Here is a 19,898-nt window from a genome sequence, read left to right on the forward strand (position 1 = left end):
GGTTCAAGGAAGCCCCCTACCCCGTGATTGACAGCCGAGTCATTTGTATCAATGAATCGATTCATCGATTCATTGATACCGATCCATTTCTACCGATCGACGGCGGGGACTGCCATTGCGCATGCGCGGCCCAGGTGCGGCAGGTAGCCTCTCGGCGTGACGTCACGGCAGGGCCGGGCGGGGTCACGTGGTCTGGGTCCGCCGATATGGCGGAAGAGAAAGAAGGAAAAAGGTGGGCGAACTATCGATCCGCGATCGGGAAATATCGGGAAATGCGTGAGTCGCGGGGCTTTGCGGTGTTTTGACGCGGGGGCAGACGAACGGTGAGTCCGGACAGGTTCGGCGGAGCGAAGCCCGCTCACTTTAGCCGCCTTTCGAGCCCCGCCGCCGCCCGTTAGTCGGGACTTTGTTAGCTAAAGTTAGTGAAAGTGGCTAACTTGTCGCCGACCTGTTGGTCCACTTCGACTCCAAGACCCGGACCCGGACTCGGATCAGGACCGGGATCCGGACCCGGACCGAGGAGAACTATTGTTTCCTCTCCAATGCATCCGTTTTGTCCGCTTTTCTTGAAACCTGGCGGCTCCGGGTTTGTTTTGACCCCGCCGGGGCCTCGTCGCCGCTCCGGTGCGGATTTCAAATGTTTAAATGTTTATTTCCACTCACATGTTCATTAATTTGATTTAAACTCACTTTTTTAATGTGTTAAAGAGGCGTCAAGGGGTTTTTTCTTTAATAATTCTCCATCATTCATCCTGACGGCATCCTCCTCTTTCTTGTTGTTGAATCTCTTCTTGTAAACGCCTCTGTTTTGATGAAATCAGGATCTACTAGTTTTAAATTCCATATATATATATATATATATATACAATGTGTACATTGATGCATAAACATCACAGATTTCGATGTATTGTGTTGATATTTAGGAAAGCAGCTTGTTTTTGTGTTTCCCTGCAGATTTTAAGAGAAAAAAAAGCCCTGTTTTTTCACATCCTGCACATGTGGAGGCAAATATTGGACTTGTGATGGACTCTTGCAAAATATTGTGATTTTGCAAGAGCGGGTTTCGGCGTGTTTCTAAGCTGACCTCCTGCTCTGTGTGCTTGCAGGTGATTGTCGTGGGTTTTCCGCGGGCCCACGTAAGTCCCGTTGAGTGACTGCGTGTCAAAAAGGTATCCGGACTCAATTTATAGCCTTTTTTAAGGCTTTTTTTAAGACGTTCCTCCCCGGACGCGGCTCAAAAAGCCACGCCGGGCTTTTCTTGCGTGGCTTCGGTGGCGGGACGGAGACTCTCCGTGGGTTGTTGCGCTCCGATGCAAAATGATGCAGGATTTCATTCTTGCCTCATTTTTGAATTTCAATCTCGTTTGGCTTCTAATCAGCTTGAAAATCACATTTTATTGATCTTTTTTTGAGGAAATCTTGTCCCCGCAGTGATGAGCTTCACATTCAAACAGACAACGAAAAATGATCATTGTTGGGGGGAAAAAACTGATCGTTGTCAGTTATATGTTGGGAAAATGATCATTTCCTTTCAAATTCCCCATCGATTCAGACACATAAACATAGATATAGTAGAAAAACAGTACATACCAACACGCTTATGTCAAACAGTCAAGTTTTATTGTCTCTTTCAATTTTGATTTCTGCAATGTTTAATAGTGAGGCTTCAGGACTGACGCCGCCATGAACACACACACACACACACACACACATAATGATTTATCTTCTGAAACCCCAACCCAAAATTGAAAGAAAATTCAATAATCACAACATGATTCTACATTAAATGAATGGTGATGTTGCAAATCTATTTTGAGACCTGTGTGTGTGTGTGTGTGTGTGTGTGTGTGTGTGTGTGTGTGTGTGTGTGTGTGTGTGTGTTCTCAGGGCCGACCGTCATCCTCATGTCCAATGGAGGCCGTGTTTACGGTCGGGCTGAGAGCCCCCGCCAGGAGCGGCGCTACGACCAGGTTCCTCCGGCGTCTCCGCCCCGGGATTCGTACGAGGCGGCGCCGCTGAGCGGGCGCCTCTCGGCCCGGAGCGCCGACCCCCTGCCGCCGCCGCCGCTGCCCCATCGCCCCCCCGTGGGCCCGGAGTTGGACCCGAGCGGCAGCGAGGACGAGCCCGGCCTCTACCCGGACCCGGCCATCGACATCAAACCGGTGCACCGCTTCGTCCCGGACTCCTGGAAGAACTTCTTCCGCGGCAGCAGGGGCGGCGGCGGCAAAGCCTGGTCCATGCCGGGCTCCGCATGCAACAATAACAACAGCACCAGCGGGGGCGTGCGCTGCTCGCCGCCGCACTCGCCGTCCGTGTCCGGGTCCTACCGGGACCCCTATGGCGGCTCGGGCGGCAGCTACAACTCCCGCAAGGAGCTGCTGGACGGCCGGCGGGCGGCGGAGTCCGAGTCCGGGCGCACGTACCGCACGGGGCCGACCTACGGCGAGCGCGTGGAGGACTACCACCGCCGCTACGCCTTCATGAAGTCCTGGCCGGGGCTGCTGAGGATCCTGGGCTGCGCGGAGCTGCTGCTCGGCGCCGCCGTGTTCGCCTGCGTCTGCGCCTACATCCACAAGGACAACGAGTGGTTCAACAGGTTCGGGTACTCGGCGCCCGGCGGGCCCTACGGGACCGGCCCGTACGGCGCCGGCGCCGGCGGATACTACTACACCGGCCCCAAGACGCCGTTCGTCCTGGTGGTGGCGGGGCTGGCGTGGCTGGTGACGGTCATGCTGCTGGTGCTGGGGATGACCATGTACTACCGGGCCATCCTGCTGGACTCCTCCTGGTGGCCGCTCACGGAGTTCATCATCAACCTGGCCCTCGCCGTGCTCTACATGGCCGCAGGTAGGCCCCGCCCCTTTTTGGCGCCGCCGTGGTGCCGTCGCCCGTAACTCCAGGGGGCGCCGTGGCTTTCTTTGGCTCGCTCCCCTTTGCTGGTCTGCGTCGGACGAATACTAAACCGATGGTTCCGAAACACAACAAATACGCCGGAAAAGAGTTCAGTTCCACGCAAACGCGCCAGAAATGCGAGGAATTAGAAAAGGCACTTCGTTTACAAATACAAGGACTTTGCTTCGCCGAACGCTGCTAAACGGTCAACGTAAGTTAAGAGTGCGGTCGGTGGGACGGAACGCTTTGCAAAGTGTGAGTGTTGTGTCCTCCAGGCATCGTCTACGTCCGGGACACCACCCGCGGCGGCCTCTGCTCCTACCCCGTCTTCAACAACGCCATCAACGGCGCCTTCTGCCGCACCGAGGCCGGCCAGACCGCCGCCATCATCTTCCTCTTCGTCACCATGTTGGTGTATCTGATCGGGGCTCTGGTGTGTCTCAAGCTGTGGAGACACGAGGCCGCCCGGCTTCACCGCCAGAGATACGGCCAGGAGGTGGGAGGCCGTCGCTTTCTAGTACTTTCTACCTAAAAGTGGCGGCCGGACTTGAAAAGCGCGGTAATATCAATAAGCTGCAACCTGGAGGAGGAGTTCAAAACACAAGCGTCTGGAATGACCGCTTTGGTTGTGACGCGTGACGTTCATTTAGCAGCGAGACACTAAAAAAAATATAAATATAGTAAACATAGTAACCCTAGCGACGGTGAGTTTAGGCGTCTCCAATAAATAGCGGATTCGGTCGTGGCGAGCGGACTCTCCTCCACGGCGGCACCGCCCGTCGTCACGGTAGCCACACTAGTAAAGGCGGTCGTCGGCCGGTGAATAGCGCCGGCCGCCGTGGCGGCGAAAGCGTGCAGAATATCTGTTGTTCCCGGGAGGCGGCTGACGCGGCGGTTCGTCTTGTTCCCTCAGATGCAGCCGGCCGAGCCGGGAGCCGCTCAGTCCTTGGTGAGACGGTACCGTTCGTCATCTCTTCCAAAGAAAACAAACCGGCGGGATCTCAATGAGTTCAAATGTCACGTCTCCACAGATGCCTTCGGGTCCCGGACCCGGCCCTAAATCCGGCGCGCCGGTCCGGGAGTCCTCCGTGGTTCCCGTCCAGACGGCGGCGAGGCCCGGCCCCCCCGAGGTCCTGCAGGGGGCGATACCGTCGGGACACATCCCCAAGCCCGTCGTCGTCCCCGACTACATTGCGTAAGGGAGGGGGGTTACCGCGGCGACCGTGACAAGCGTCTTCCACTATCCGTCTACCCGAGGACGCAGCGGTACTAGTCCTGGAAGTACCGCCAGTAGCGGCAGTACTCCGTAGTAACTAAACCGAGGGAAAAGCAGTAACGGTAGTTGTAGTATTGATGGTTCAGTACTATTTGGCTACTAGTACTTTAAATAGGACTTTCTGGTGATAGAAGAGGACTAGGAGACGGCGTCGTCAGGCGACCTCCGTGACCCCGTCCGCTCTCCGCAGGAAGTATCCCGGCATCGGCTCGGACGAGGAGCGCGAGCGGTACCGGGCCGTGTTCAACGACCAGTACGCCGAGTACAAGGAGCTGCACGCCGACGTGCAGGCCACCGCCAGGAAGTTCCAGGAGATGGACGCCATGATGCGAGGCCTTCCGCAGAACCCCGCCACTCACATGGTCAGTTTACAAAAAAACAGAAAAAGTTTGACCTCGCTAATCATTTACTAGTAATTCATGCTAACGGCTACATGATGATAGCTTTAATATGACAAAGACCAACGTTGGCACGGATAAAGACACGTAACCTGGGATTTTAAAATCAGGCAAAAATAGCCCGGCTCTTACTAACTATTTAAAAAAAAAAAAAAAAAGGAATTACCTGAAAAATTGCAAGAAAAGATAAGATAAGAACAACTTTATCCTGAAGGAAATTGTTGTGCCAGAGTTTCAAGCTAAACATAACAATAATAGTTAATAGTAGGAAGGAGGGAGAATAAGAAATATAATAAAATATAAAGTGTCAAAGTTAAGGCTATCGAGTGTTTTAAGGTCTTAAAAAGTACAAACGTTTGAGAAGTCATCAAAAGAAAGTAATCAAATTCAAAAACGGCAAATATGGGAAAAATGGCTTGATTTTTGCCCTTAATTCCTGAAAGTATCTTTGTAAGAAAAAAAAACAAAGAACCCGTTCGCGAAAAGTCAGCAGGAATTTAAGGAATAAAATAAACGGAGCTTCAAACGGGCATGAAGGCTTTTTCCCTCATGACAGTTCATACAAAGAAATAAAATAAAAATCATCCCGGTCAATAAAAGCACCGTCTGGATTCCCGGCCGCAGAAAAACCCCCGAACCCTCAGTTCCTCCTGAAAGCGCCGACAGGGACGTCTGGATGGTCTCCAGACGTCCGGAGAAGTTACGGGCCTCGCCGTGGAGGGGAAGATCAGACAGAAGTCAAAGGAAAAACAAAAGCAGATGCAACCTCGCTGAGTTAGCATTGGAATCAGCAACACTCAGGTCATTGTTTGTTTAAACACAATTAAAATGCGTTTAAAAGGATCTTATTCCTACTACAACTCTTTTTCCAATGCAAAATATAACGCTGTACTGGAAATTCTCATTCGTCTTATTTTACTCTGTTTATACGTCTCTACAGACTTTATATATATTCTAGTTATTAATATTGAGAGAATGAGAACGAGAACAACTTTATTTATCCTGAAGGAAATTGTTGTGCCTGAGTTTCAAGCAAAAACATAACAGTAATAGATAATAGTAGGAAGGAGGGAGAATAAGAAATACATTAAAATATAAATTGTCTTAACTGTTAACTGTTAATTACAAAGATGTGAAGATTCCCTGCGGCTGAGGGAAGAGGAATTAAAAAGTCTGATAGCCATATTCTAGTTATTAATCTATTCGCATCTACACCGACATACCAAATCATATATTTATATATAACCTGCGACGTGACCTTTCAAGGAAAATTCTGTGCCTTGACATTTTTTTTGGATTGTGGCTGAAAGTATGTCCTTCTTGTTGCGGTTCCTCCTCTTCCTCTGTTTGCACTTCCTGCCTCCGGCCTCACTTCCCCTCCGCCCGTCTCCTTCCCGCTCGGCGCCGTTGCAGGAGGTGGACCGGATCAACAGGATTCTGCAGGAATACCAGAAGAAGAAAAACGTGAGCGCCCTCGTCTTCTCACAACACAAAAGATTGTCGATCCGGTCGACGTTTCTCACGCCTGGTTTTCCCTCGATGGCGCTTTTTTTAAGTACGGGCTTGTTTGGAACTTCCAGAGTGCTGGTACTAAACAAGTACCAGGTAGTATCCCTGGCGTAGACCCCGAAAGAACCCTGTTAGCTCTTGGGTAATGCTAAAGTAGCTTTAATCCAGAGAATGCTACAGGCGGTGAGTCACATCAGCAGCCATGCTAAGCTGCGGCAGGTTTGCATTCTCCGGCCAGCACTCCGTCGAGGTCAAGCGTCTGCTTGGAACGTCACCATAGCAGGTGCTAGACAAGTGCCAGGTGGTATCCCTGGTGGATACCCTGAAGGAACCCCGTTAGCACTGTGGTGTAGCTTTACGCTAGAGAAGGCAACAGGCGGTGAGTTGTAGCAGGAGCCAGTGCTAACCTGTAGCAGGTTCACTGTGCAGCACTCTGCTGAGGTCATGTTTTTAGCATCTGCTCAGCTTGTTTGGAACCTCACCAGAGCAGGAACAAAAAAAAGTATCGGGCACTAGATACTTTCCCTGATGGATCCCCTGAAAGAACCTCGTTACCACTTTGGTGTTGCTTTCAGCCAGACAAGGCCACGGGTAGAGAGTTGCAGCTGCAGCCGTGCTAACCAAGTCGCTATTCAACAGAGTAGGTACAAAAAAAAAGTACCGGGCACCAGGTACTTCCCCTGACGGATACCTTGAAAGAACCCCGTTTGCACTTTGGTGTTGCTTTAATCCCAAGAAGGCTACGGGTAGAGGGTTGCAGCAGCAGCCATGCTAACCGGGTAGCAGGTTAGCACAGCTAACATTCTCCGGGCAGCACTCCGTTAAGGTCACGTTTTTAGCATCTGCTCAGCTTGTTTGGAACCCCACCAGAGTGGGCACAAAAAGAGTACCGGGCACCAGGGATTATCCTTGACGTGTACCCTAAAAGAACCCCGTGAGCACTTGGGAGTAGTTTCAATCCAGAGAAGGCTACGGGTGGCCGGTTGCAGCAGCAGCCATGCTAACCAAGTCACGGATTAGCATGGCTAACAGTCTCTGGGCAGCACTCTGTTGTCGTCGTATGGAACCTCACCAGAGCAGGTCCTAATAAAGTACCAGGTGGTATCCCTGACATGTACCCTAAAAGAACCCCATCAGCACTTGGAAGTAGTTCCAGTCCAGAGAAGGCTACAGGCAGCGAGTCGCAGCAGCAGCAGCTATGCTAGCCTGTAGCGGGTTTTTAGCATCTGCTCGGCTTGTCTGGTCCATCACCAGAGCAGGAACTAAACTAGTACCATCTTAGCTCATGATAAGAGCTAATGTTTCAAATGCAAATGTTTACAGATCCAGATGTTCAGATGCCTTCTGTTCATGTGTTACTCAAGACAAAACCAGTAGCAGTAAGAATAATGATAATAATAATAATGATGAGAATTACCGCCGTGTTGTTTGTTGGCCTGTTTTGGTCGCAGTGAATTGTGGACCATCAAATATGGACGATGTCACAGTCCTTCGAGCACCGCTGGCCTCAAAGATCCGCCAGCTCATTTATCTTTTTTTACAAGCTTTGGATTTTAATCTACTTGTTTTGTGTAAACCTCAGCTTGTACTGCATTTTGAAGTGCTGCACCGAACGTCAGGAAGATGTTTCATCGTCTTTGGTCAGGGATTCTCCGAAGCGGCGGCAGGAAACGGGAGGTTTGAGAAGTGGGATTGAGAGAAGTGCGTCATTGGAAACCAGACACTGGAAATCAGCGTCTTCTTACCAAGTTAGCCTTGTGGGTTTTTGAAAGACAGCTGGGGCAAAGGGTTTTGGTGATCCGTGGGTCTGGTTTGCACCTTGAGTGACTGAAAGAACCGCCGTACATATTCAAAGAAGAAAAATAGCATTATAATGAAGCTCTATATAAGATAAACCGCTTATCTTGCAGTCAAGAGTTTGGTGGAGAAGGTTGTCCACGATGCTGAACGTAATCCAGGTTTCCTCTCCCCTCCAGGACCCGACCTTCCAGGAGAAGAAGGAGCGCTGCGAGTACCTGAAGAGCAAACTGTCACACATCAAGCACAGGATCCAGGAGTACGACAAGGTGATGGAGTGGAACGACGGCTTCAGCTGAGCCCCGGTTGCCGCCGTCGCCACGCAGTCACGCAACTCCTAACGACATCTGGGCGCTTTGGGGCCTCCGAGTCTGGAAAAGAGACGGCAAGGCGGGAAAGAAAAACCCCGCTCGTTCTGCGCTTATAAAATATTTTCTATTTAAAATGGTCTGAATATGCAAATGATGTTCACGCGGCACCGTGAGCCAACAACACTGGATCGCCAGGCGTTTGCGGCCCGGCGGAAAAGCCTCCGCTCGCCTTGATTTGCTGTAAAATCTCCCCGCTGTCGGGGTCATTCGAAGCTCTTGGTTTGAACTGCACGTCGTTCTTTTTTGGATGACGCCTGAATTTATTTGATGACTCTGTTCTGTCATTTCAAAAACATACTTTTGTTGTTTATGGTCTCTTAAAGAGCAGAAGGGAGAATTCCCCCCCGGAGGATGTCTGCCAGGACGTCACAAAGACGAGTTCGAAAAGGGAATCGCGACGTCAGATGAGATAAGTCGTGGCTCCCAACCACTAGGGGGCGCTGTAGGTTTTGACGACATCTTCAGTTCACTTATTCACTCGGTTTTCGCCACTTTTCACCAGCACGAGGTTTTTATTTGACCTCAACATTTGCACGATGCGTGTTGGGAAGCGGATGCAACAGAAATCACGGGGTTGATTTAGGGAGAGAAAAAAATTGGTTTTTGGGAGAAAATGTTTTTTTGTTTTTGTTTTTCCAGCAAGACGTGTCTTTGCGGCAGACATCCTGTGGTCAAATTCTCCCTCATCCTTGTTTTACCGTGTATCGGCATGGAGAGCTTTTGAGTCTGGGCTTTGTATTTTCACCGCACGACTTTTACCAAAAGCAATTAATCTGCGTCCTGCTGTCTGTTTCCGTGGTAACCGACTGAGAAAAATGAATATTATTTGTCTTCTTAATACACCTGAATGTTTAGCATGAGGTCACTTTGAGTGAAACACTGTATGTCCTTCGCATTTTTTTCTTTTTGTACCGAAGCTTCAGAGAATTCAAGGTCATCGACAGTCCTTGTAAAGTCCTAGAAAAAAAAGGAATAAATGGGAATTTGATTTTTTTTTTTTTTTTAAATTTTGTAACATGTCCACATTCTTTCATGTAGATTCTGTCCTTGAAATACAAGTTTGATTTTACACCCAAAGGCTGATATGATTTATTCGTCTGCTTCTACCATCTTAAAAAAGAGAAGGGGAACTTTAAGTGAAACTTAAGTTGTGTGGCTTTTCGATTGAGCCGTGTTTGCAGTTTTTTTAGAATTTGAGAAAGAAAAAAAGAGGCGGAAGAGGTTGGTAAGTGTGACATGAAGAGACACTTAGATCAGAATTTAAAGATTCTTTCTCAAAATCAACTTGGGAAAATGGTGATGTAAAAAAAAATCAAGTCCAAAACTACAAATAATCAGCTTTATTGTCAATTTTTCCACATGTGCCAGACATCTTGAGGAATCAAGAAGACTTTTCTCACAATCCGCCGGGGACAGAATAAATATGCACAGCACAACGACAAGACATGTCCTAACAAAATGAAGGAAGCAATAAAATGCCTGGCAGATTTGAACCAAAAAAGCCTAAATAGAGCACAGATAGCATATTTACTTGTTTATATGTCTACGGATGTATATATATGTGTGTGTACGTGCATGAGTACATACGTGTATATATTTCATTTTAAATACTTAGTTACTTTTATTCTCTTTTGTATATGTGTACGTGTCTGCACGGCGTCGTTGAGTAAATTAAATAAAATGTATTATCATTATTCTTAGAAATAGTTACCATGTCCACCGAGAATAACACTTCCGCATTCATGACGTCACTGCCGTGGGCGGGGCTTAGCGGCCCCAGTCAAGGTGTGGTTCCGGTTGTTTGGATCCGAAGTTTCAGTCTCTGGAAACGGAGAGGAACTGCAACAGGTGAGTCTTTTCCCGGTGATAACGATGTTTTTTCCGTTTATTTTCTTTCTTTTTTCACCCCTTTATCTCCCCTGAAATAACGTCACCTGTCGCGATGACAGCACAGGTGTGTGTGTGTGTGTTGAGCTTTTAACTCAATTAAGGACAATTGAAAATAGCCGGGCACCGACAAGCTTCTAAAAGCTCCTCTTAATTGAATATCTCAAAAAAATATATGTTCATATATATATATATATATTTTCCCCAAATGCTTTAAATATAGAGAGTGTTCGAGCCGGAGATTCTGGTCCGTCAGGTTTGACACGGCAGCTTCTGGCAATAACAAGAGAAAAAAACTTCCTGTTTAGCACCGCCACTTTCATTGTTCCAAAATGTAAATTTTATGACTTAAAATCCATAAAAAAAAGACATCATTCATGTCGAAAAATATATGAATCGTTGTAATTTAAAGGAGTTAATGTGATATTTCTTGAAGAGCTCATAGGCAGTATATCGAGGACGATAGATGGGATACCTGCACACGTTTTTAGAAATGTTCGTAGTCGTTTAAAATAGGCAGAATTGTCATGAAAGCAGTATTTTTATTTTTATTATTTCTTTTCAGAACCGTCTCTTTTTAAATTTCCCAAGCGAATACTTTTACGAATGTCAGCATTTGAAACGCTGATTGTGCAGATTCTGTTCGAGATTTCGACAAACCGAGCTGTCTTTCATTTGAAACAATGAATAATTTTGTGCTTTTAGGTTTTTCTTTGTTAGAATAAATAATCTTGCCATCTCTACGAATTCGCCTTGTTTGTGGAAACTCGTAAACGCGTCGTGTTTAACCAGAAAATGCGATTTTGAGATGAGTCACAAAACAAACATCCCATTTTCATCGATACCAAGCTCGCCGTCCGCGTTAGCAAACTTCCCACATCATCGGCTAGTCGAAGCTGCTCGCTTGTTTGCGACCAAGCTGACAAAAACTCTGGGGGGAAAATGAAAATAATGAGAGATTTAATATCTATAGATAAAAAAATGTAATGGCACAGATTTAAAGTTTCTTAAAACTGCCTATAAACTCTTAACTTGGGGGGTATTTTAGCTAGCTAGCTTGGTATTTTAGCTAGCTAGCTATGTGTCAAGCTAATTGCTCCGAGCCCATCGCGGATATTTAATGAATTATTAAATGTTTGTTCTGTGAAATAATCTTCTTGCTACATTTCTTCATTTTAATGTCTAATTTATTCGTCTTTGTTCAAACAGGAGCGGCGGTCAGCGGATCCATCAGTCATGTTGTCAAATCACCACGGGAGTCCGCCGCCCTACGAGTCGGACGGATAGTGAGTTTATCTTATTTGATTTTAAAATGATTTCTTTGTTTTAATAAACGACGGGGGGTAGCTATTAAACACCGCTATAAATATTGTCACATTTTTTGAAATTTTTATCTATTTTTCTTGTTTCTGACATTTTGCTAGCACGTACAAAACTTAAGATATGATTATATACTCGTCTTTTTTAATGTAATGTTATATTTAAAACCTACCCAACGGCAAAATCAGCTGGATTTATTTCAGCAACAGCAAGAAATAACCGGGATAAATGATCTGTAATTTTCGAACAGTACAATGTCACTATTTTCCATTGAAATCAATCGGTGGCGTATGATTTGACATGCGAATGATGGCTTTCCAGACTCTTCCGGGGAGAATTGCCATGAAATAGAAGAAGAGAAGAATAGCGGGTGTTTTGTCAGCTTTTTATTCCAGTTTGTGCCGAAATGCTTTAGAAATCAAACCCCGGCTGCGTAACGGAACCGCGTACAGAGGTCACCGTTAATCTTTTATGAAAAGCGGTTTGAACGTCACCGGATGCTACCGTTCCACCGTTTGACTCGGGAAACGCGGTTTGTTTTTTCCGTAGAACCTCGGGCCGATACGGTTGAAGCCCCGGAGTTTATTTGCTTTTCATCCGTCCTATTCCCCTCCTGTGCAGCAACGGGGCCCCCCCGGAGCCGGCCTACTCCTACTACCCCGACGACGAGTTCCAGCACTTCTACCGCTGGTCGTCTCCCCCCGGCATCCTCAAGATCATGGCCATCATCATCATCGTGCTGTGCGTCGCCATATTCGCCTGCGTGGCGTCCACCCTGGCGTGGGACGCCCAGGGGGCCATGTCCTCCTTCGGCGGCATCGGCTACGGCGGCGGAGGGTTCGGCGGCGGCGGCGGATTCGGCAGCTTTGGCGGCGGCGGCTACGGACCCGGAAGCAACTACGGCTACGGCAGCCTGGGCGGGAACTACAACGACCCGCGCTCGAGCAAGGGCTTCATCATCGCCATGGCGGCCATCACCTTCATCGCGGGCCTGGTCGTCTTCATCATCATCGTGTCTCACCAGGGCGTCTCGGAGAGCAGGAGGTTCTACCTCGCCGTGGCGGTGATCTGCTCCGTCCTGGCGCTGCTCATGCTGATCGCCGCCATCGTGTACCTGATGGCGGTGAACCCCATGGCCCAGTCGCAGGGCTCGGTCTACGGCGGCCAGATCGCCGGGCTCTGCGCTCAGTACCAGCAGCCGCAGATCAACACCGGCTTCGTCAACCAGTACCTCTACCATTACTGCGTGGTGGAGCCTCAGGAGGTGAGCGTGGCCGAGCTGCCCTTCCTGCTTCGCATCCATGCGAGGACACGTCCTTTAGCCTCGCCGCCAGGGGGTCCACTGGCGGTGCGGGAGGGAGTTAGATTTTAAAAACGGTAGCGTCCCGCACTGTGTCGGGAGATCTGGAAGATAGCAAATAGAAACGCTCGTAGAAAAATAACTACGCAGCGGAACACAACTTCTTACTGCAAGTGACTGCAGAAATCTAAACAAGTTGTCAATATTCTAGTAGCGCTAGTAAGAAAAAGACAATGCTCTGTGTTAAAAGCTGAATAATCAACAGGAAAAAGTAAACATCAATATTTATATTAGGGAATCTTCAAATCTTTGTAGTTACAGTTATGTATTTCTTATTCCTCCTCCTTTCTACTATCATCTTTTACTGTTATGTTTTTACTTGAAACTCTGGCACAACAATTTCCTTCGGGATAAATAAAGTTGTTCTCATCTCATCTTCTCATCATATTGATAAAATAACCAGAAAATTCCAAGATAAAACATTTGGTCCAAAGAAATTCAAAAACAAATTGAAGCAGAATAAACTTATGAGCAGGAAAAAATTCTGTCCATTTTTTTATTTACATTTTAGTATGAATACCTGTTAGCATAATTTGACTGATAATTCACCATTTTTATTTTTTGCACGTCTCAAGAATCTATTCTTAACAGTGATATTTTTATTCTCTGAATTATTAGCGTTGCCTTTTTGTGAAACGCAGCTCCCCCCCCTTTTTTTTTTATTTTTAAAGCGGCTTATTTTGAGTAACTTCCTGTTGTCCGTCCGCCGCAGGCCATCGCCGTGGTGTTCGGCTTCCTGGTCGCCATCGCTCTGGTCATCATGGTCGTCTTCGCCGTGAAAACTCGCCAGAAGATCATCAACTACGGCAAAAGCAACATCCTGTGGAGGCGGGTGAAGGTGCTGGGCGGGGAGCAGCCGCCGCACGACGTGGAGGACTGGGTGAGTCCTCAGGGTTCCTTCTAGATCCGTCCGTCGCCGGGAAGGGTTTAGATTCGGCTCCAAATGTTTAGGTTTCCGCTTCGGCGTCTGAAGGAATTATCCATTGTTTTGATTTTAATTCTGCCAATGCTGCTCCTTCTCCTTTTGGGCTGCTCCCCTCAGGGCTCTTCTTCTCACAAACTCCACCTCCTCTTGCTCCATCCATCCTCCCTGGCCTTCCTCCACCTGTTCCCTCTTCTCACAACACATCGCAGTGTCATCTGCAAACATGATGACTCCAGTCAGACCTTATCTGTCAGCTCGTCTGTCACCGGAGTAAACCAGCCGGGGGCAATTCTGGTCAAATAATTATTTTGTAATAAACATGGAGGTAACAGCCGAGTGAATAAACATAACATTTTTAGTAAGTCTATTTTAGAAAGTGTTTTAAATATTTTTTTTTTGGAACCAAAAATTCTATTATTATTTTTATATTCTTCTTCTTCTTAGTATTATCAGTAATAGTTAGTATTATTAATAAAAAGCATGTGACAGGGTGCCAAGAGAAGAGCTCTGGAAGGAAATCTGGAATGGCAGATAAGTATGTCAAACTGGTGCAGGACATGTATGCTCACTGTGAGACAGTGGTGTGGTGTGCTGTAGGGGTAACAGAGAAGTTCAAGGTGGAGGTGGGACTCCATCGGGGATCAGCTCTGAGCCCCTTCTTGTTCGCAATGGTGATGGACAGGCTGACAGATGAGGTTAGACAGGAATCTCCATGGACCATGATGTTTGCAGATGACATTGTGATCTGTAGCAAGAGCAGACAACAGGTCGAGGAACATCTAGAGAGGTGGAGGTATGCTCTGGAAAGGAGAGGAATGAAAGTTAGTCGTAGCAAGACAGAATATATGTGTGTGAATGAGGGGAACTCGGGTGGAGCGGTGAGGCTACAGGTAGTGGAGATCAAGAAGCTGGAGGATCTCAGGTACTTAGGGTCAACAGTCCAGAGCGTAGGAGAGTGTGGAAAAGAGGTGAAGAGACGGTCCAAGCAGGTTGGAATGGGTGGAGAAAAGTGTCAGGGTTACGAAGAGATAGAAGAGATAGAAGAACATCAGCCAGAATGAAAGGAAAGGTGGAGGAGACAGTGGTGAGACCAGCGATGATGTTTGGACTAGAAACTGTTCCAATGACCAAAAGACAGCAGGCAGAACTAGAGGTTGCAGAGATGAAGATGTTGAGGTTCTCTTTGGGAGTGACCAGGATGGAGAGGATCAGGAATGAATCTATCAGAGGAACAGCACATGGTAGATGTTTTGGAGAGAAGGTCAGAGATGGTTGGGTCATGGACAGAGGAGGGAGTGTGAAGATATTGGTAGACGGATGCTGGAATTGGAGGTCTCAAGGAAGACCAAAGAGAAGATTTATGGACGTCGTGAGAGAGGAGGATCCAGAGAATAGGGTGAGATGGAGAGGGTGTCGACCCCTCAAGGGAAAAGACCAAAAGAGAAGATGATTATTGATTATATTGCCGTTACATTGTTACACAATAATATCTTTCTATACATTATAAATCCTATTTAACAGAAGTATGTTAGGCTCTGCAAGTAACCCCCCTTCAACACCACTGGCCGGAAGTCTAATCCAGTAATATTCATTGATCATCATGAAGGAATTAAATTAAAAAAAATATATACCCGCCTTCACGATGATGAACGGTACTAAAGAAGTATTTAAAAAAAAAAAAAGAATTGATTTAATTTACTGCATCAGAACCTGGCACTGCTTCCACAGAGATCCAGTGACCCTTTAGTCTATCCAGTAAAAACATACTGAGGTGTGTGTGTGTGTGTGTGTGTGTGTGTGTTCTCTCGTGTGACAGTGTGTGTGAGTGTGAGCGAAGCAGCAGGTGGTCCAACCAGTTTTGCAGCCTTCACCTCTTTCCCTGCGGGAACGTACGGCAATTTTTTGGTTTCAAGGTGTGGCTGTATTTTCTTGCTTCCCATCTCAGTTTCAGTCTCTGCCCTGATGTGACACTCTGTTCTACATATACAGAAGTTTGACCGCTGCATTTCATGGATGAACCATCAGCAAAAATGCACACGGAAATAAAAACCTCCTTATTGTTTTCTGGAGATGGATCTAGCGCGTCGGTGTTTCCACCCTCCGCTTCCCGACCGAGTCCTCCATCCATCCCTGAAACGTTCACGTTCGGCAGAGAGGAAGAAGCTGTTCTGGGCCCGAAGAAACTCGACGCCGCCGAGCGCCGCGGCCTCGGGGAAACCCTCCCCCGACCGTCCCGCCGTGTTGTTTTGACACCGAGGCTTCGCCGCGACGAGCCCAAACGGGCGCCTACATTCCAGACTAACATGGGAAACACCCAGAAATGGCGTCTGGTGCTCGCGGGGGTCAGGAGGTTCGCCGGCTTCACCCCGCGCTTTTTCAACCCCGCTAATCTGTCGGCGGTGTGTCGCAGGTCAACAACGTGACCGTCCCCCTGGAGGAGATGCCCGTCTCCGATTACCCCGACAAGATGGCGGGCTCCAGGAGTCGCCTGGACGACGACAGCAACTACGACAAGCCCGCGTACAGCTACACGCCCCCGTGAGTACGCTCGCCGAAGCGCCCATCCGCCCCCGGCTGCTGCTTTTAAGGGAAAAAATGACGGCCATGCGGTTGTTTTTGTCCCGCAGCACCTGCAAGACGCAATGTTTTGTTGAAAACACTCTAATAAGAGGAGGCGGGGGAGACGGCAACATGCGTGTTTCTCTCATAAATGCATTTTGAATCAACTGAAAACCAAAGACGTCGATTTGTAAACCTACCCGCTGTTCCGCTCAACGTCTTTTTAAATAGGACAGAAAACGATCACGTCACAAAATAGTTTCGTCTTGTGATCCCAAAACGGTTTTTCACACCAAAAAATAAACTGACACGGAAATGAACTGCAATTTTTAATTTATTTTAAATTCTGTTTTATATTTATTTTTGAAAAGTGACATTAAACAGAAAAGTCCTTTTGTTCTGCTGCTGTATGACTAGACTTGATGGGTTACACTGGGGATTTTCAACAGAAGCGCCCACATTTTATCCACGTCAGTCCTGAAAACGTCCGATTGTCACCCGTTCTATGGAAGCGGCAGCGGCTGATGTTTGTTCTGTCCTGCAGACCGGCGGCGGAAGAGAACGTCCCCCCGCGGAACGCTTCCCCCTACGTGTCCCGCTCCGACGCTCCGAGCTCCGCCGGACGACCCAAGAAGAGACGGCCCGGCCGGCCGCGGCGCGCCGACGGCCAGGACTACGACACGGACTACGCCTCCTCCGGAGACGAGCTGGACGACGGCGATGACTTCTTCAGGTGACGGCTGTCCCCGCGCGAAATGGATAAATAAACGCACATCGATTTGGCGAGGCGCGGCAGAATCGGCCGTCGGTCGACGAGGTTCATCAACAAACCTCGGCTCAAGAACCAAAACGTTCGCCGATCGAATCGATGTTTGCCGCCGACATCGTCGTAAATCCCATGGGAAATCGCCTGCAACACTGTCGGGGTTTATTCGTGGCAAAATTACAGAAAGGACCTTACTTGTTACTTTCCAGAGCTCTGGAAAGTAACTTGTACACTGTGTTTCTGTCACTAAATCAGCAAAAGTAAAGCCTTCTGGCACGCTGTCTGCTAACACTGTCTGCTAACGCTGTCTGCTAACACTGTCTGCTAACACTGTCTGCTAACACTATCTGCTAACGCTGTCTGCTAACACTATCGGCTAACGCTGTCTGCTAACGCTGTCTGCTAACACTATCTGCTAACGCTGTCTGCTAACACTATCTGCTAACGCTGTCAGATAGTGTTAGCAACACTATCTAGTGTCGGGAACCTTTTTGACTGGGAGAGCCATAAATGCAAATCCAAATGCAAATTCCTCTGTCCACGCAGCCCGGCGTGCACGGTAATCATCCTCTTTTTTTCTATTTTCACCATCTTTTCCATGATGAGGGTTGATACGGATAAACTAGTTGGCTATCTGATAGCCCGTAACCAGAAGAGCCATATATGGCTCGCGAGCCATAGGTTCCCGACCGCTGCGCTGTCTGCTAACGCTGTCTGCTAACGCTGTCTGCTAACGCTGTCTCTGGCAAGCTTGCTTTCATTCATCTTTCTACTTCTTCTAAGACTTGAGGCCTTTGCTTTGTTATCTCAGTCATCCTTGAGCCACATCGGACGTCTTTAGCTCATCTTTGTTCTTCAGGATGGTACAGATGGTCGACTTAGCCGCTCTGTCGTGTTTGGCGAGATCCGTAACGCCGACACCGCTCTCGGGTTTAGCTACTATTTCCTCCCTCAGATCCAGTGTAATGCTTAACTTCTTAACACCACAATCACGAGCGCTTGTTTTGGGAACCGTAATGAGGGCTAGCTTACTGAAAGAAAAGCACAAAAGCGTTCTGGCAGTAGAACACATTGATGAACGATGTAAACAACGTGGAGTAGCACGCGCTACAATGCGTCTGAAAGCCAGTTCGTTTGTGCGTTTGCTCGTTGGTGGCTCTGTTCAAAGGGTGATTTGTTTGCACTCGAGGGCGTCCGTAAACCGAGGTAGCCTAACGTTCGTCGGTAGCGACGGTCTCCTTCTTTGCCCGCTGTGTTTGAACGTCTGTCACGGATCTTCTCCCGCCACAGCGAGTTCCCTCCGTTAGCCAGCGAGCAGGAGCGCAACGGCTACAAGCAGGAGTTTGACCGCGACCACCAGGAGTACAAGGACCTGCAGTCCCACCTGGACGGCATCAACAAGGAGCTGTCGGACCTGGACCGGGACCTGGACCAGCTGCAGGAGGGGAGCCCCCAGTACCTGGTCCGAACCGTGCTTTCAAAAGTCGCCTTCGATGCTTTTTACGCTCGCTGATATTTTGCCTTCGCTGTCCCAAATTGCTCCCAACAGGACGCCCTGGACGAGTACAACCGGATCAAGAGCATGAAGAAGGTACGTGGCCTTCTGGAATAAATTGCTTTTACTCTCCTGGGCGGGAATCCGCGTCTTCCTGCGCTACGGCTAAAGCTACATACGGCTCATTTTAAAAGCAAAAATAGATGTTTTCTGTTGGGAAATACTTCGACGTGGCTTCAATGAAGTCAAATATCATCACCTTCCAGGCCAAAATGACTGCTATTTTAATAACAAACACCCAGCTTCTCAGCTCGTGATCGTATTCCCGTTTAATCCCGTGGTTTCCAACCTCCCCAGTCTCCAGATTACCAGATGAGGAAGCGGCGCTGTAAATACCTGAAGGCCAAACTCAACCACATCAAGAAGATGGTCAGCGATTTCGACCGGCGGGACTGAGCTGGCGTCCGGAGAGCATCCTGTACTTGGAGCGCCGCGCCCGTCTCGGAGGATGCTCGGTGAAACCTTTTGACTTTGAAAGCCACAAAAACAAATATTCTGCCTTGGATTTTGGAAATCCAAAGTCGTCGACGCCCAAAAGGGGCAAGAACTCACCGAAACACTGCGACACGTTTGCTCAAACTTCGGCAAGACGTAAGCTAAACTCTGACGCAACTTTAGCTAGTCCTCTGCTAGCCTTGAGCTAATCCTCTGCTAGCCTTGAGCTAATCCTCTGCTAGCCTTGAGCTAATCCTCTGCTAGCCTTGAGCTAAAGCTAAACCGTCAGGTCTCTTAACCTCAGGAAGTCACTTAAGATCAGGCAATGTCGCACAACACGTTCACCTCAGCAAAACGCAAGTGGCGCTAAACGTTTCCGAAAAACGCGCGAGGGGAAAAGGACCGGAGAGTTTGGGTTTTTCAGATTCCTCCGAATTCAAACCGAAAAAAATCAGTCGCCCACAAAACCACCTGGATTCCCATCCTTTAGCGTTACCTTTTGTTTCTCCTGCCGTGGATATTTCATATTTATTTTGCTAAACTCGACCAGAAAATGAATTGTACTCAGACTGCAGTGTGTATTAACAGATATAATCCCGTTTCTTTTAAAACAATGTTTTTTAATCTTTTATCTTCTGAACACCATCGCAACGTACGCTGGGAGGCACTGACTTGATGGTTTTAAGATGCATTTTATTCCTTATTTTTCCTCCATTTTTAAATGACAATTCATGTTTAAAGCAGTGATTTTTTTTTTTTTAAACAATCATTTGTTTATACTTTTTTGTGATAATAAAAAAAATCACTAAACATGTTTTTCTTGCTGTTATATAATATATATTTTTAAC

At 47.8% G+C, this 19,898-nt stretch overlaps 2 protein-coding genes across 8 annotated transcripts; both read left to right on the top strand.

The window, feature by feature from the left end:
- Positions 1-175: 175 nt before the first annotated feature.
- marveld2a (MARVEL domain containing 2a) lies at positions 176-9,320 on the top strand. Of its 7 annotated transcripts, none has more exons than XM_086152676.1 (9): positions 176-232; positions 1,107-1,169; positions 1,888-2,847; positions 3,168-3,388; positions 3,806-3,841; positions 3,924-4,087; positions 4,359-4,530; positions 5,980-6,030; positions 8,052-9,320. In XM_086152676.1, the coding sequence occupies exons 3-9, from the start codon at positions 1,905-1,907 to the stop codon at positions 8,169-8,171; spliced, it is 1,707 nt and encodes a 568-aa protein (XP_086008802.1). In that variant the 5' UTR covers positions 176-232; positions 1,107-1,169; positions 1,888-1,904; the 3' UTR covers positions 8,172-9,320. The 7 variants fall into 7 exon arrangements, with proteins under 7 accessions (XP_086008802.1, XP_086008803.1, XP_086008808.1 ...); XM_086152678.1 differs by lacking the exon at positions 176-232 and adding an exon at positions 258-323; XM_086152677.1 differs by lacking the exon at positions 1,107-1,169 and having other exon boundaries at positions 183-232.
- A 725-nt stretch (positions 9,321-10,045) lies between these two features.
- Positions 10,046-19,860, top strand: oclna (occludin a). Its single transcript, XM_086152683.1, has 9 exons — positions 10,046-10,091; positions 11,340-11,416; positions 12,072-12,714; positions 13,523-13,690; positions 16,146-16,273; positions 16,839-17,027; positions 18,351-18,522; positions 18,610-18,651; positions 18,913-19,860. The coding sequence occupies exons 2-9, from the start codon at positions 11,367-11,369 to the stop codon at positions 19,009-19,011; spliced, it is 1,491 nt and encodes a 496-aa protein (XP_086008809.1). The 5' UTR covers positions 10,046-10,091; positions 11,340-11,366; the 3' UTR covers positions 19,012-19,860.
- Positions 19,861-19,898: the final 38 nt, after the last annotated feature.

The sequence above is a fragment of the Fistularia commersonii genome, chromosome 9 (genome assembly GCF_037954325.1).
Source record: "Fistularia commersonii isolate RoL2024-O1a breed Wild chromosome 9, RoL_Fcom_v1.0, whole genome shotgun sequence".
Classification (NCBI taxonomy): Eukaryota; Metazoa; Chordata; class Actinopteri; order Syngnathiformes; family Fistulariidae; genus Fistularia; species Fistularia commersonii.

Coding starts and splice junctions, on each gene's coding strand:
- marveld2a (XM_086152676.1), top strand. CDS start 1,905: ATGTCCAATGGAGGCCGTGTTTACGGTCGGGCTGAGAGCCCCCGCCAG. Junction 3,389..3,805: donor GCCAGAGATACGGCCAGGAG/GTGGGAGGCCGT, acceptor TTGTTCCCTCAG/ATGCAGCCGGCCGAGCCGGG. Junction 3,842..3,923: donor CGGGAGCCGCTCAGTCCTTG/GTGAGACGGTAC, acceptor ACGTCTCCACAG/ATGCCTTCGGGTCCCGGACC.
- oclna (XM_086152683.1), top strand. CDS start 11,367: ATGTTGTCAAATCACCACGGGAGTCCGCCGCCCTACGAGTCGGACGGA. Junction 13,691..16,145: donor CGCACGACGTGGAGGACTGG/GTGAGTCCTCAG, acceptor GGTGTGTCGCAG/GTCAACAACGTGACCGTCCC. Junction 18,652..18,912: donor GGATCAAGAGCATGAAGAAG/GTACGTGGCCTT, acceptor CAACCTCCCCAG/TCTCCAGATTACCAGATGAG.